Below are 13,023 nucleotides of genomic sequence, written 5' to 3'. Positions count from 1 at the left end.
AGGAAATTAAAATAAATGACGGTTCTGGCAACTAATCCACTAGTAAGGAACTCAGTCATAAACAGACTGAAGGCCCCAAGGTTTTCACCATCATTTTGTTGCCCCTTTGAGACAGCAGCAAGGTGAGACAGGTTCGTCTCTGGGAACACTTTAGAATGAGTCAAACTGTTGGTTACAAATAAATTGCCTATCAGGAACAGGATTTGTTTTGTATAGAGGTCTTCATATCTGCATGTCCATTTGTGCAAGGAAATGTCAGCCTATGAGGTTCTCAAAAATTATTCAGAAGACCTTTGTGATAATTTTGGCAACCTAAGTCACGTGGCATCTTGCCTGTATGAATAGGGATGGTAGTAATGTAGGACAAAGGGTAGGTAAAGGTAGAATAACAGAAGCACTCATTATAGCTCTACCCTTGCAACTGAAAAAGGGTATGTGCAGAAAATAAATAAATAGATAGATAGATAGATAGATAGGTAGGTAGATAGATAGGTAGATAGATAGGTAGATACATGGATTCTGCTAAAGACATGCCAAATTAACTTTAATCAAACCAAAATGCTTGTATAAAGAATAGTTCTTACCAGGAAGCCTCTGCAATAACAGAAGACAGAAATACGTCCCTTGAGTCAGTGGCATCACAGTAATCTAAAAACATTGTGTGGGGAGAATCAGTCCTACGGGAGTATAATAAACCGTCAGTGCAGTGCTTCATGCGTGATAGGACAAGGACAGGAATGGTTTCACCCTTCATCCCTCCAACCCATGTGTTGGCCTTTGCTGATTTTCCCAGGGCTGCTCTCTTGTGGCCATTCCTCCACCCGTGTGTTTTCTCTCTCCCGAATTTCTTTTCCAGATGGAACATCCTTGGGCTCCAAGGTGCGCTCCTCAGCTCCTTCATCGAACCCATGTACTTGCACAGCATCATTGTGGGAAGCCTCTGTCACACTGGTCACCTTTCCCGGGTAATGAGCCATAGAATAGAAGACATTGGTCAGCTGCCAGCTTCGTACCGGCGCAATCAGCTGCTTCTCAGTGGTAAGCGAACACCTGCCTGCGAGACAAACGAGCCCCTCTCCCACTGCTAATTGCGCAGGTCACTGACAGGAAACTTTACATGTTTGTGAGTAAACGATTAGCCCGTGCCTTCTTTTTTCCTGCTGAGTATGATTGTGTAGAATGAAGAAACATGCTTTTAAATTCAGTGACCATGAAAAAGATCAGTAGTGGATATAAGCTAACTAGGAAACCCGTCAATATACTAAGTGGGAAAAAGGTATTCGTAATAAAAAATAAATAAAAAATAATAAAAAAGAGGAAACGTTCAGTACATTTTAGTTTAAATCTTTCATCCTGCTCTCCCTCACCCAGAGAGGGTACAAAGGTGCAGAGCCAGGAGCTGTCCTCACATCTCTGGACCCATGCATGCAACCCCCCAGCAGTGCCCCTTAGTTGGAGCCCTGCTCCTTCACCAGTCGTACTCAGGGCAAATGGCCATCAGATGGCTGGGGGTTCATGCAGGAGGCCCTGCCTCCTCAGGACACCTCCTGGAGGCATTGCTGCTCCCTGCTGAGCCTGCTGCCGGTTTTGTGAGCAGCTTGGTGGTTCCCAGCTATTTTTTGGGCTTCTTCCATTGCCACCACTTCTTTCCAGCCCTTCTCCCTACCCCAGGTCTCTGGTCCTTTCTTCTTCATCTCTCCCCATCTCCACCCCAGCTTCCTTAACCCCCAGCCAGGCAGCAGCTGCCCAGCCTCATCCCAGCAAAATCCCACAGTCTTGAATGCCTTTCAGATCCCCATGAGGCATGTGAGTGTAAGGACACCAGCTCTGCACAGAATCAGACCCTTATTTTGCTCTTAGACACAGATAACTGTTTTCCAGGAGGATTCACTGAGACACCGGTACGATGTCAGGAGTACAGAGATGGGAGGTTGGGATGCTTTAGTGGGGTGTAACATTGCCTTTCATAGCCCTCTAGGTCCCTAAGTCAGGCAAGTGTTGTTTTATCCTTTATCTATTTCTTGTTTTTTTGTGGTTTTTTTTTCTGTTTATGTGTCCTTGTGACAGAATTAGTTTAGCTGAGGCAGAAGTGATAGTTTAGCCACTGGGGAAATTCTCAGGTTCTGTGTGGTTTAGTACATCTGGTAAGTGTAATATGCATGTACGTGTTATAAGGTGAATAGGTCAAAAGGCTTATCTTGTTTGAACAGCTTATCTCAATTTTTAACTCTTCAGTGCAGCTAGCCAAAGCCTGTGTAATGCAAGTATGCAGGAAACTGTGCTCCACACTGCTCGCCCTCCTCCGTGTCCCTCCTGCCCTGGTCCAGCCTGGGCACCACTCAGCCCCCTCTTCCTTCCCACACCACACCATGGGAGGGAGGAAGGAAAAACCTCCCCACTTCCCAAACCTGGTTGTTATTTTGCTAACACACCCCTGCTTGCAGGAGGCATCTGCATCTCCCGCCGGGGAAGCTGTTCGCATCCCGTGCCTCTTCTGCCAGCCCTAGGTCGTTGCAAGCCCACCCATACATTAAGATCAAAATCACACCCAGCCTGACCCGCTGGAGGACTGAAAATGCAACAAGGGATTTAACCACAGAATAGCCATTGTTTGGCTGGGTTGGACTTGCAGAGAAGACGTAATGGCTCAAGTGTGTATTTATATCCATGAGTAATTGCCAGAGATTTCAGGGCAGTTAGAAGTGCATCAAAGGGGCACTGGTGGCACTCTAAGTAGCTGCATGCTTCGTGGCTGGCTTCCTCCTTCCCTGAGACTTCTGTTTGAAAAAGCTTTCGCTTTGCTTTCAGAAGTGTTTGTGGGTTTTCTTCAGCCTAGGAGAAGCAGTGGGAGGAATCTGTCTCTCTCTGTCTACATTGTTTTTGTCTCTAAAGCCATTATTTGTAATCGTCCCTCCCCCACAAGTCCTAGGGAGCCCACACTGCAGCCCTGCTTAAAACTTACATCACCGAGGCTTGTGCTGCATTTCTCTTAGCTGGAAAACTGTGCCGACAACATATTCAGTGACTGTGGGAATGACCACCTACCAAAAGCTGTACCGAATTCATTAAAGACCAAACCACAGCAACCTCGACCAGGGCATTCCACCTCCCACTCCCCTCGCAGGGATCAGACCAGCTGGGGATTTTAAATTGCAGGAGACCTCCAATTATAAGGAGACTGATTATTTTGGCACTTCGTCATAATGCTACGAGCATTTCAGTGGAGAGAAGAGTCATGCTGTGTGATGAGATATCGTGAAATATCTCCTTGGCCCCACAGATAAATAATCAGTGAGCTTTTCTACTCATAGTAGTCCCAGCCAGATGGAAATCCTTTCATTCACTGGAATTACTCTTGGGTGTGTGTTTTAAAAGAAAGAAAAACACTGTTTAATTTTTATTTCTCTTAAGACTGAGGCCATTCTAAAGGGTATAGTGAAGAGGCGAGAGGCTTTGCTAGGAGGGAGAGGAGAATGAGAACAGATTTCATTTCATATCCCACAATGCTCAAGTTCATATTGCTTGTACAAAGCCTTTTCTTTTCCTTCAAGTTCCTACAGTCTCCTATTGTACTCTTTGTTGTGTTGGTTTTAAGGAGGATGTTTTACATAAAGGAGAGAAAATGATCTAGATTATTTGGGAGTTACCTTTCAAACAAAGTCAGAACAATTACTTGTCAAAAGGAAAACTTGAAGAAAAATGTTACGAAAAGGATCAAAAACAACAATCACAGAACATATCCAGGTCTGCCATCCCATTTGCGTCTGGCATGAGTCTCATGGTGTTTGCTTTGAAGCCTCTTCTCTTGCATTCAGACAACGATGTGAAAATATCTTCCACTTACCTAAATATGCATACTGACATATGATAGCTGGGAAGAAAAAGTGTGAAAGCAGAACTGGCACAGAGCATTTTCCAGGCACAATGCAAGCCCCCTGCTCTCAAAGACACCCACCAAGAGCAGAGGGAGGTCTGGGGCTGGGTATGGGACGGGGTGTACAGCCCACACCTCCGCACTGGTGGGCACCCACAGCCTGCTCTGGCCCCAGTGCAGCTTTTCTGTTTCCTCTGCGCGGTGGAAACGCGGCCTTCTTACTGATTTTGTCATCCGTGGCAGCTTCTCACAGGAGGGTGTTTGCTATCGCATTTTTTGGCACTCATTCTTTTTGGGTGCTATCTTGACAGAGCCGATGTGTAGTGTCAAACAGCAGATTTTGATCTGTTTGCATCTTGTTCTGTACAGAGGCGTTTCAATAGCTCCGGGAGCTATCTGATTTTCAGGCTTTCAGTTTATAGTCTGTTGCCTAGGTGAACTGGAATCTTAGATGCAGACTGATCTGCTATATCAGGTGGAAAAAAAAAATTGAACGAGGTATTAATACGCCATGAATGTGTTTACAAATCCTGGGTGAGGTTATGATTTAGCTGTAATTCTCTTCTACACGGTAGTGAGTTCGGTCCCAGTGACTGAGCTGATTTCTGCAGTTCCAGCTTTGCCACCAGTACAAAGTGGATGTGCCATGTATTCTTTTCCCTTCAGTGGCCACACTTCTCTCAGTGTGTGTGCTCAGTCCTGCCAGGCTCTTGCAGCTCCCTCCCGGGGCAGAAGGGACCATGCTGGAAGGCACAGAAGGGAAGCATGTCCCTCGCTGACGTTGCTGAGGGGCCGCAGGCAGGAGCTGCCATGAAGGCAGCGTCCCCACCACCACCAGCCCTGCACAGCCCTCCTCCTCCATCACGGTCCCTCTCAGGGGCTTATCCAGCTCACCATGTTTAAAGGCAGTGGCAGATGCCTCATTTCTACCAGTTCCCACCTCCTTCCACATCATCCAGTGCCCACGTTGTCCAACATACTTGGACCGCTTCAGATTGCTCTGTCTTTTCCAGCTTGGGAAGCTCCAGATGTTAGCTGTCTGCTCCCAGAAGCACTAATGAGCAGGGCGAAGCAGAGCTCACTCCTGTACTGGAAAATAAAATACACACTTTATTCCTCTTATCTCCTCACAAAGACTAATCTTTTCCTGGTTTCAGGCACGAGAAGAGGGAAAGAGGTAGACATCATGAAAAGGACGATGCTCAGTAAATGATTAAGAAGGGTCAGGAATACACCTGATTAGCAATAACTCTGGCACACAGACATCCACAGCTGACCTCGCAGCCTACCCTCCATTAGAGCCAAGGGAGATCTCACCCACGTAGGCTCCATAGTGGACTGCAGATTGTTATTCAGATGTCCAAAATTGGCCATGTGAATGACACAGAGGTCATTCAGTCACCACAGGCAACTGAAAACATCACTGCTGTAACTGTCTAAAAGTAAAGATATATCACACTTAAGCATGTCCGAAATACTGCCATGGTGAATTTAACTAGATCTTGAAGAGATTATCACTTCCATAGAGGGTAGACATCTTGTGGGCAGACGCAATGCGAGGAGTGATTTTATGTGTTGGTCTGTGGTGTCTACAGGATCTTCATTAACTTGGATATAATACTCTCTCTGTGGTGCTCGAATGCATCTTTCATATTTTCTTATCCCATGTTTATATCACCTATGATCAAGAGTATCCATCACAGAGAAGGTCCCCACAACTGATAGCAGATAAATACACCAGACCAGGAAAAGCTCACTTGAAGGAACTCCTGGCAAAAGCAATTTGTTTAGTTCCTTTAAAAACTGGTCATTCCATTAAAGCCTTTCTGGAAGATTTCATTCAACAACCATGACACTGCTGTCAACACCATACATTACAAACTGAGAGAGTGAGAGTTGGGGTTGTTCAGCCTGGAGAAGAGAAGGCTTTAGGGAGACCTTACAGCGGCCTGCCAGGGCCTAAAGGGGGCTGCAGGAGAGCTGGGGAGGGACTCTTGGTCAGGGGTGTAGTGATAGGACAGGGGGGAATGGCTTTAAACTGAAACAGGTTAGATTTAGGTTAGATAAAAGGAAGAAATTGTTTACTATGAGGGTGGTGAGGCACTGGAACAGGTTGCCCAGAGGAGCTGTGGCTGCCCCATCCCTGGCAGTGCCCAAGACAGTGCTGAGTGTCCACACAAGCAGAACTGGGGGAATTGCACGTTATCTCTCTAAGGTGCTCAGACCAGTCACATTTAACCAGCAGTGACAGGAGCAAGAGCACCTGCAGTGCATTCACCCAGGGACATTGCATGTGCCGCAATGAACGACCACATGTTCTCAGCCTCTGAAGGTTTGGTGCTCTGGGTGTTACTGGTGTCCTTCTCTCCTGCCAGGGGTTAGTCATGCTGATGCTCGTCAGCCTGGAAAATCTCCTGGCTTCAGCGTGAACTGGATTGTGGGGAACGCCGACCTGGAGGTTATCAATGCCACAACGGGGAAGAGGAACTGCGGGAGCCCCTCACGGCTCTGCAAGCACATGTTCTTCGCTCGATGGGCAAAGCTTCATGGCAAGGTAAACCTGACACAGTGACGGAACATTGCTGCCTGCCCGTGGTGGTCTAGTCCTTACCCAGGAATCAACCCTGTCTTGGCAATCTCATGGTAAGAGACCCTGTGGGGTCAGCTGCAGTAGCTGAGAGCACAGAGAAAGCCAGCAGCAGAAACCCAGGGAGGTTTGGAGGGGAGATGGGTGTTCTGGCTCTCCATGGCACTGAAGCCAAGCTCAAATGAGCAGTGAAAAGCCAAGACAGTGCTAAGTGTCCACACAAGCAGAACTGGGGAATCTTTCATGTCTCACCCCAAGTATCTCTTTGTCTCCAAGGGGAGTGTTCAACTCACCAAGTCTCAGAGGCCTGAGGGAAGTATTTGTCATTGCCCTGGAGGCATCTACATCACTTCATTGCCTACACAGGGGTTTAGACTCCCAACTTAAACTGCTCCCAGTCTCACCCAAGTTAACTGACAGAAGGAGGTGCTATGGATTACCCATTCCCCTCTTCTTCCCCACTCCCCCAGATGAGTTATTTATTACTGATAAATCTATACAATGACACAGCTGTTTGCCACAAGGTGAGTGACCAGGTGCTGAAGGCTCTCTGATTTCATTACCCTCAGCAGCAGTACAATCTCACGGCATTAAAACTACAGGCTGTATTAGTTAAAATAGCCACCAGTCCTCAACAGCCCCACTTTCTCTAGGAAAGATGGCCATGAACTCCCCGTATTTGAAATGGCACCGTGGTCAGCCTGCCTTCACGCTTCACTTTACTTCCCACAGACAGGAGTCAGTGGCAGGTCAGATGGATGGTTGAGAACTAGAAGGTGGAGCTTAGGGATGTAGGAAATGTAGGAAGAAGCTTGATGTGGAATAAAGAAATTAAAGCAAAAAGAGTTCAGGCAAGAAAGGAGAGCGAGAGGGAGTGGGGAGCAGGGAGCAACCACCTCCTGCCAGGGCCAGGTGGGTGCCTCAGCACCTTGCTCTTGCTGACAGGTGGGAAACGAAGCTGAGGAGATCTGGGTACGAGCATTTTGAAACAGAAATGGGCCTAACAAAATGAGAACATTTTCTGCATTCAGGCTCCAAGCCAACCCAGGGAAAAGGGGTGTTTTTTAAAGTAATTTCAAGCCAATGTTGTTGTTTTACATGAATAGGATTTGGCAATTTATCAGGGAGCACATTGTCTCCTGAATGCTTGTATGAGGCATTTTTCTGTCATTATTCCTGGTTCTGATGTCACTGTTTCTCCTCTTGCCTAACCTTTCAAGGAGGTGCTGGTGGAGGCAGGGACCAAGGCAGCAAACCTGACCCTGCCACCTCCAGGAGGAGCAGCAGGGAAAAAGCAATGCGTCTCCAGCCCTCCTCCTTTCACTGCTGTAGTGTTATTTTGCCATAATGAGGCTTGTCCAGAATCATTCTGTAGTCCATGTAGGGTGAGAAAAAATGAGGACAAGACAAAAATGATTTTATTAAGTGCCCAAACCTTTTTCCAACGGGGAAATGAATGGGAAAGAACAAGGCAGAATGATGGCAGGGAAGGCTGCAGCCGCTTCCACTGCCAAGGTCATCCAGGAAGGCATGAGGACAGGCATGGTGGGGAGGTGTGAGGATGAGCTCAAAGGGCTTGTTCTGCTCTGCAGGACACCCCAGGAAAGGAGTCTGATGGGACTCACCCATACCGAGCAGTAGCAGGGACCTGGAGGCTGGGGACAGCAGAAGGGACCAGCCTGGGCTTCGTGCCCTGTGCTCTGTCACAGTGTGGTGACACAGGTCCCGACCTGCCATGGGACGGGAGGTGAAGCACACTCCTGCCGCTACCCAAAATGGAGGGATCCTCACAGGAACAAATCCCGGGACAAGCCTATGGCAGGGCTGTAGGCGGTTTGCGGCCCATGTACCCCCAGCTGGAGCGTCGCTCTCCCTCGCTGGCTGGGCCTACAGACCCCGGGGCCGAGCAGGCCCGTGCTGTGTGCCCAGATGGCACCAAGCGAAGCAGAGCAGCTCATTTCAGGCTGCGTGTTCCTGTGGACTTTTTCCTGCAGTCCCTCTTTCAGCATTTCGGCTTTTAACAGAGAAGGAAAGCAGTGTTGATCACTCGCCAAGGCTGTGCTTTGACAGTGTTTTTTCCTACAGGGTGCTATTTCCCTGGCTTGTAAGCGCTGGACTTTCACCTGCCTGCTTGCTTTAAGGCATTTTCCAGATTTCAGTTTCTTTCGTATAATGTCAAAGACTCACCACTGCTTTGGCGCTGTTAAGGCTTTGGCAGGTCAGGGAAAGTTGTCTGCTTGGTCCTTGTGAAAACAGAGGGTGCGTACTGCTGCGTGCGTGCTCGGGGCCGTGGGGGCTGCAGGCGGCTGTCTGTCTGGCAGCTCGGCGCTTGCTCCGCTTTCCTGCACCGGCCTCCTTCCCTCCAGCACCGGTACAAATCCTGACACTGATTTCTGCCCTGTCCTGGGCAGGTTTCACAGCATTTCTGACAATAACAGATTGAAGAAGGGAAAGGGAGGGTGCAGCAGGAGACTTTCCTCCTGCAGCCTCATAGTGTTGCTTTGAAGCCCTGAGCTACTCAGCTAACTTGTGCACATTCTTTAAAGATTCCAAGACAAGATTTTTCCCTTTCATTTCTAAAAATCATTTTAACTGAGAGGCAGATGTTTGCCATTGCAAAGCACACTAAGATTTGCTGCTGCTGATGCCCACTCCAAGGCAAAGCTGTTTACCTCATTCTTCTTTGCAACGGTTCGAAACAGTGTCGTGGGCATTCATTGCTTTCCTGTTGTTTTGGTTTTTTTTGCTGTTGTTGTTGTTAAACCAAAAGCAAACACAAAAAGCACAGTGATAGTTTGTTTGTTGCTTATGAAATGTAGACAGGAAGATTATACGGCTACTGAAGCCTCCTGTTTCTTTTGGCTCATGGGTTGATTTTTTTATTATTATTCCATTTTTCCTCTTCTCTGACTCTTGTTCTGCAGCTGAGCACACGAACACCAAGCCATGGAGACATGCCATCGGTGTACAGCGAGGCGAAGCTGGTGGCTCAGACGTACCAGTCTGTCAAGCAGCAGCTGTTTAAAGCATTTCAGAAAGCCGGTCTGGGCACCTGGGTGAAGAAACCCCCAGAGCAAGATCAGTTCCTACTAACTGTGTAAATCACTCGAGACCTTTGCTATGTGGCCAGATCAAATCAGCTGGAGAGGAGGCTAGGCAGGATGCGTGAGCCGAGAGAATTGAAACAGTTTGGCATTTAATAGCAAACTCCATGGGAATATTTTCTTTTGATTCTGTATTGGAAATACGTAAATATAAATGTGTCTGATGCACTGAAGTCGACTTTAGAAAACCGCTTTTTCACGACCCCTTCCCAAGAATGTACCTGCCCAAATAATAATGCCAATCCCACAAAGATTCTGCTTTTCATAGTTTATCGCTGTTGGTATTAACAATTTGAGGCATTAGCAGGCCACCTGGCTGATCCCAAATAGAGTTTGTTTTCCCTCACACAATCAGTGAAAGAGTTGTCACCAAATAACAGAAAATAGTACGCAGAGATGGAAGTACCCCAGGCACACAGCAGGTCTCTGAGCATCCATAATCATCCACAAAAAAAAAAAAAAAGGTATCTAACCTCTATGCAAAAATCATCCAGCTCGCTGCCTAAATCTGTGAGAAAGAATTTGGGCCTTGAAGATATGCAGCATTTTTAAACTGATTCCCACTGCTGTCTCTGAGCACAAAGCCGGGCACCGGCTTTCCCTTGGTGTTTACACTTATTCCCTCTGGCGCCACGGCCAAACTACTTCCCACCAAATTTTCAAATCTGGCCATGAGTTTTGCACACTGCAAATTTTAATTACCTGAGCCCAGTTCATCCCACATGACCTGTAGGCATCAACAGGGAGCAGGGCCACCCGGCTGTCCCTCAGCCTGCGCCGCAGGGGCAGATGCTCTCCTCTGTCCACCTCTACACTGCCCTGCCAGGGCTGGGGGTGAGGACCACTCTGCTCCAAATCAGTCAGGCTGGAGCCTCAGACCACAAAGATCCCAAGGGTCCAGCGCTCTGAACTGAGTCAGTGTGAGCTCAGGATGCTCCCTACAGCTGAAAAATCGCTGGGTTGGGTAGCCACAACTGAGACATCCCAAACTAGACAGCACGTTTGATACTTGTCTCTTTCCTGCCTCAGTTTCTCCATCTGTTAAATGGGGATAATAATACTTACCTGCTTCGTGTCTGAAGAACTTGGCAGGAGCAAAGTTCTCTGGTCAGACACCACAACAGTGTACGGTGCAGTCACTCTTACTGTGAGTTCAACATCGGCACACAGTCCAGTTGATATAAGTGCAGTAGATACAACTACGGGCTTGGGTAAGATCTTACTCCATGTAAGTTTCCAGATTCTAGCTCTGTATAAATGGCAAGTATTATTATTATTCATATTCGTTTGCAGTCTGAAAACCAGGTGTTTTTTTTCAGTTAGGAGATGAGTAACACCTAACAACTAAACATCTTCATAACTGTGGCTGGGTTTAATATAATCTCAGCTTCAAACCATCCCAAACTTAATCAGAAGGCAGAAGATACCGTCATGGGAGATCTGAGCTTTGATAGTCCCACTGCAGAACCAACCTTCAAATGCCCTGTATATTTCTTTAAATGTTTTGTTTTCTTTTCTTTTCTTTTCTTTTTAAATGACAGAATTTGCGGGTATATAACTACTTTTTTTCTTTTTATTCCTGTGATTCTCTTTAAATCTGTATATAACATGCTGCTACTGATTTGTGATAATTGTCTTGGTATTTTCTCAGAACTGTCAAGCTGAGTTACTTTTCAAACAACATAAGGCTCATATTTTTCCATGTAATTTCCTTTACACGGGAAACTGTTCCTATCAATAAAGATAGATGCTCTTTGTATAGGGTTTATCACGTTTGGAGAGCCATATACAGTAAATACATTGTTTATTGACGCCCACAATAGAATAGCTACAGTATTTTGATGAGATTTTATTTTTAGATTATAAACTACAAGATGTATCTATAGTGTCTTGTATAAAAACAATTGTGATAAACTAGAATTTTTAAATTAGATAAAAGAAAGCTGTCCCCTCCCAGAAACCTTTTCAACAAAATAATACATTCCATATTAACTACCAAAAATATAAAAAAAAAAACTTAGAGTAGAAATAGTTAAGAAAAAAAAAAAAAAGAAAAAAAAAGAGAGAGACATGTCAGTAATGGAAGCATTTTGTAGTAACCACTTGGTCAATGCTTTGACCACTTTGTCAGGAATTCTGATTAGAACTCAGAATATTTCTAACATCTCCTGAAGCTTCCCGCTACCTTCACGTGGTCCTTTCCTCCACCGCAGCCATCGCTGCTGCAGCCGCCCTGCAAATCCTGGGCAGCAAAGGCACCTGGGGGCGGCGGGAGGGCTTGTGGTCAGTCCCAGGACTGGTGGGGCAGGAGATGCCGCTCGTGGTGCCAGCAGTGGTGGTCCCAGGGGCTTCATCTGCTCCCACCAAGGGAGAGGAGCCACCAGGCAACCACAGAGGAGGACCAGGGCTCTAGCAGAGACCCGTCGGACATGGGGAAGCATGTCTTCTACTTTTCCTCTTCAAGTTAGTCTTCACCTAGCACACAAGAGACCTCAAAGGCTCCTCCTTACATCTCCCTGCCCTCATCCACCCTCCTCCAGCCCTGGCATGACATCAGCTCGCTAAGGTGACAGCAAAACGGCACGCCTGGTTATTCTTAAGGACAAAAAGAGAAGTGTGGTGAGATTGAATTATCCTTTGTTGCAAGAAATACCTAAACCTAATCTTGGCTTCAGCTGCCAGAACGAATCTAGGGGTGGGGATCTAACTGAGCCCCTGCTGCAGGCAGGCACCAGCCGATCCCTTTGAAGGCAGTGGAGTTGCACCTGCTTGCACTAGGGTTGAATGTGACCTTAGATGTCTACTTCTCGTTACGTGCAGCGACAGAGTGTGGTGGGACCACCTCCCAGAAGCACGCATGACCTACAATGCAGCATTTCCTGAAGCAAAGGAAAACTCGCTCAGTAGTAACTCTTTAGCGAAGATTTCTGTACATAACACGCATGAGTGAATGGCAATACTGTACTAATGGCTGTACATTTGTAATATTTGTAAAAAAGAAAAAGAAACAAAAAAGACAACAAGAGAAAATAAATCTGAATTTACATATGTGAATTTGCTGCTAAGTTCTGTAAATGCACTTCAGTGATACCTGATAAGTGAATGTTTCTGTTAAGTGAATAAAATGCCAAGTAAAATTGTTCTTTCGCTGTTCGTTGACCATTTTTCACAGTGGCTTAGACATCAGTTTGCGTTTGCTCGAGATGCACAAACCGATTTTTATCCATAGGTGCCACGGATCTGCAGACAGTATGTTCTCATTCAGATTTAACTGAGCTGGGTCCGCCTCTAACATCATCTTTTTGGGTTTCTCTCACAGCCCTTTCTTGGGTCACGAGTAGCATTGGCTTCCCCCACAGAGGGGCTTCAGAGGGGACGTGCTCCAGCTTCAGCCCTGCTCCAGATGTGGGGGCTGAGCACAGCATGGGCCAGGAAAGGCAAAAGGGGGCACGGAGGTG

The 13,023-nt window shown here is 46.8% G+C and overlaps 1 protein-coding gene across 2 annotated transcripts in view; it reads left to right on the top strand.

Annotated features, from left to right (window-relative positions):
- Positions 1-12,707, top strand: part of ADARB2 (adenosine deaminase RNA specific B2 (inactive)) — a 313,325-nt gene extending 300,618 nt beyond the window's left edge. For both annotated transcript variants that reach the window (XM_048047579.2, XM_013185763.3), the window contains 3 exons: positions 857-1,038; positions 6,250-6,428; positions 9,386-12,707. In XM_048047579.2, the coding sequence (XP_047903536.1) occupies positions 857-1,038; positions 6,250-6,428; positions 9,386-9,562 (538 nt within the window). In that variant the 3' untranslated portion in view covers positions 9,563-12,707. The remainder of the gene's footprint in view (positions 1-856; positions 1,039-6,249; positions 6,429-9,385) is intronic.
- The last annotated feature ends 316 nt before the right edge of the window (positions 12,708-13,023 follow it).

Source organism: Anser cygnoides, chromosome 2, assembly GCF_040182565.1.
Source record: "Anser cygnoides isolate HZ-2024a breed goose chromosome 2, Taihu_goose_T2T_genome, whole genome shotgun sequence".
NCBI lineage: Eukaryota > Metazoa > Chordata > Aves > Anseriformes > Anatidae > Anser > Anser cygnoides.
Note: the sequence above shows the minus strand (reverse complement) of the source record. Positions and strands in the feature narration are given on the sequence as shown.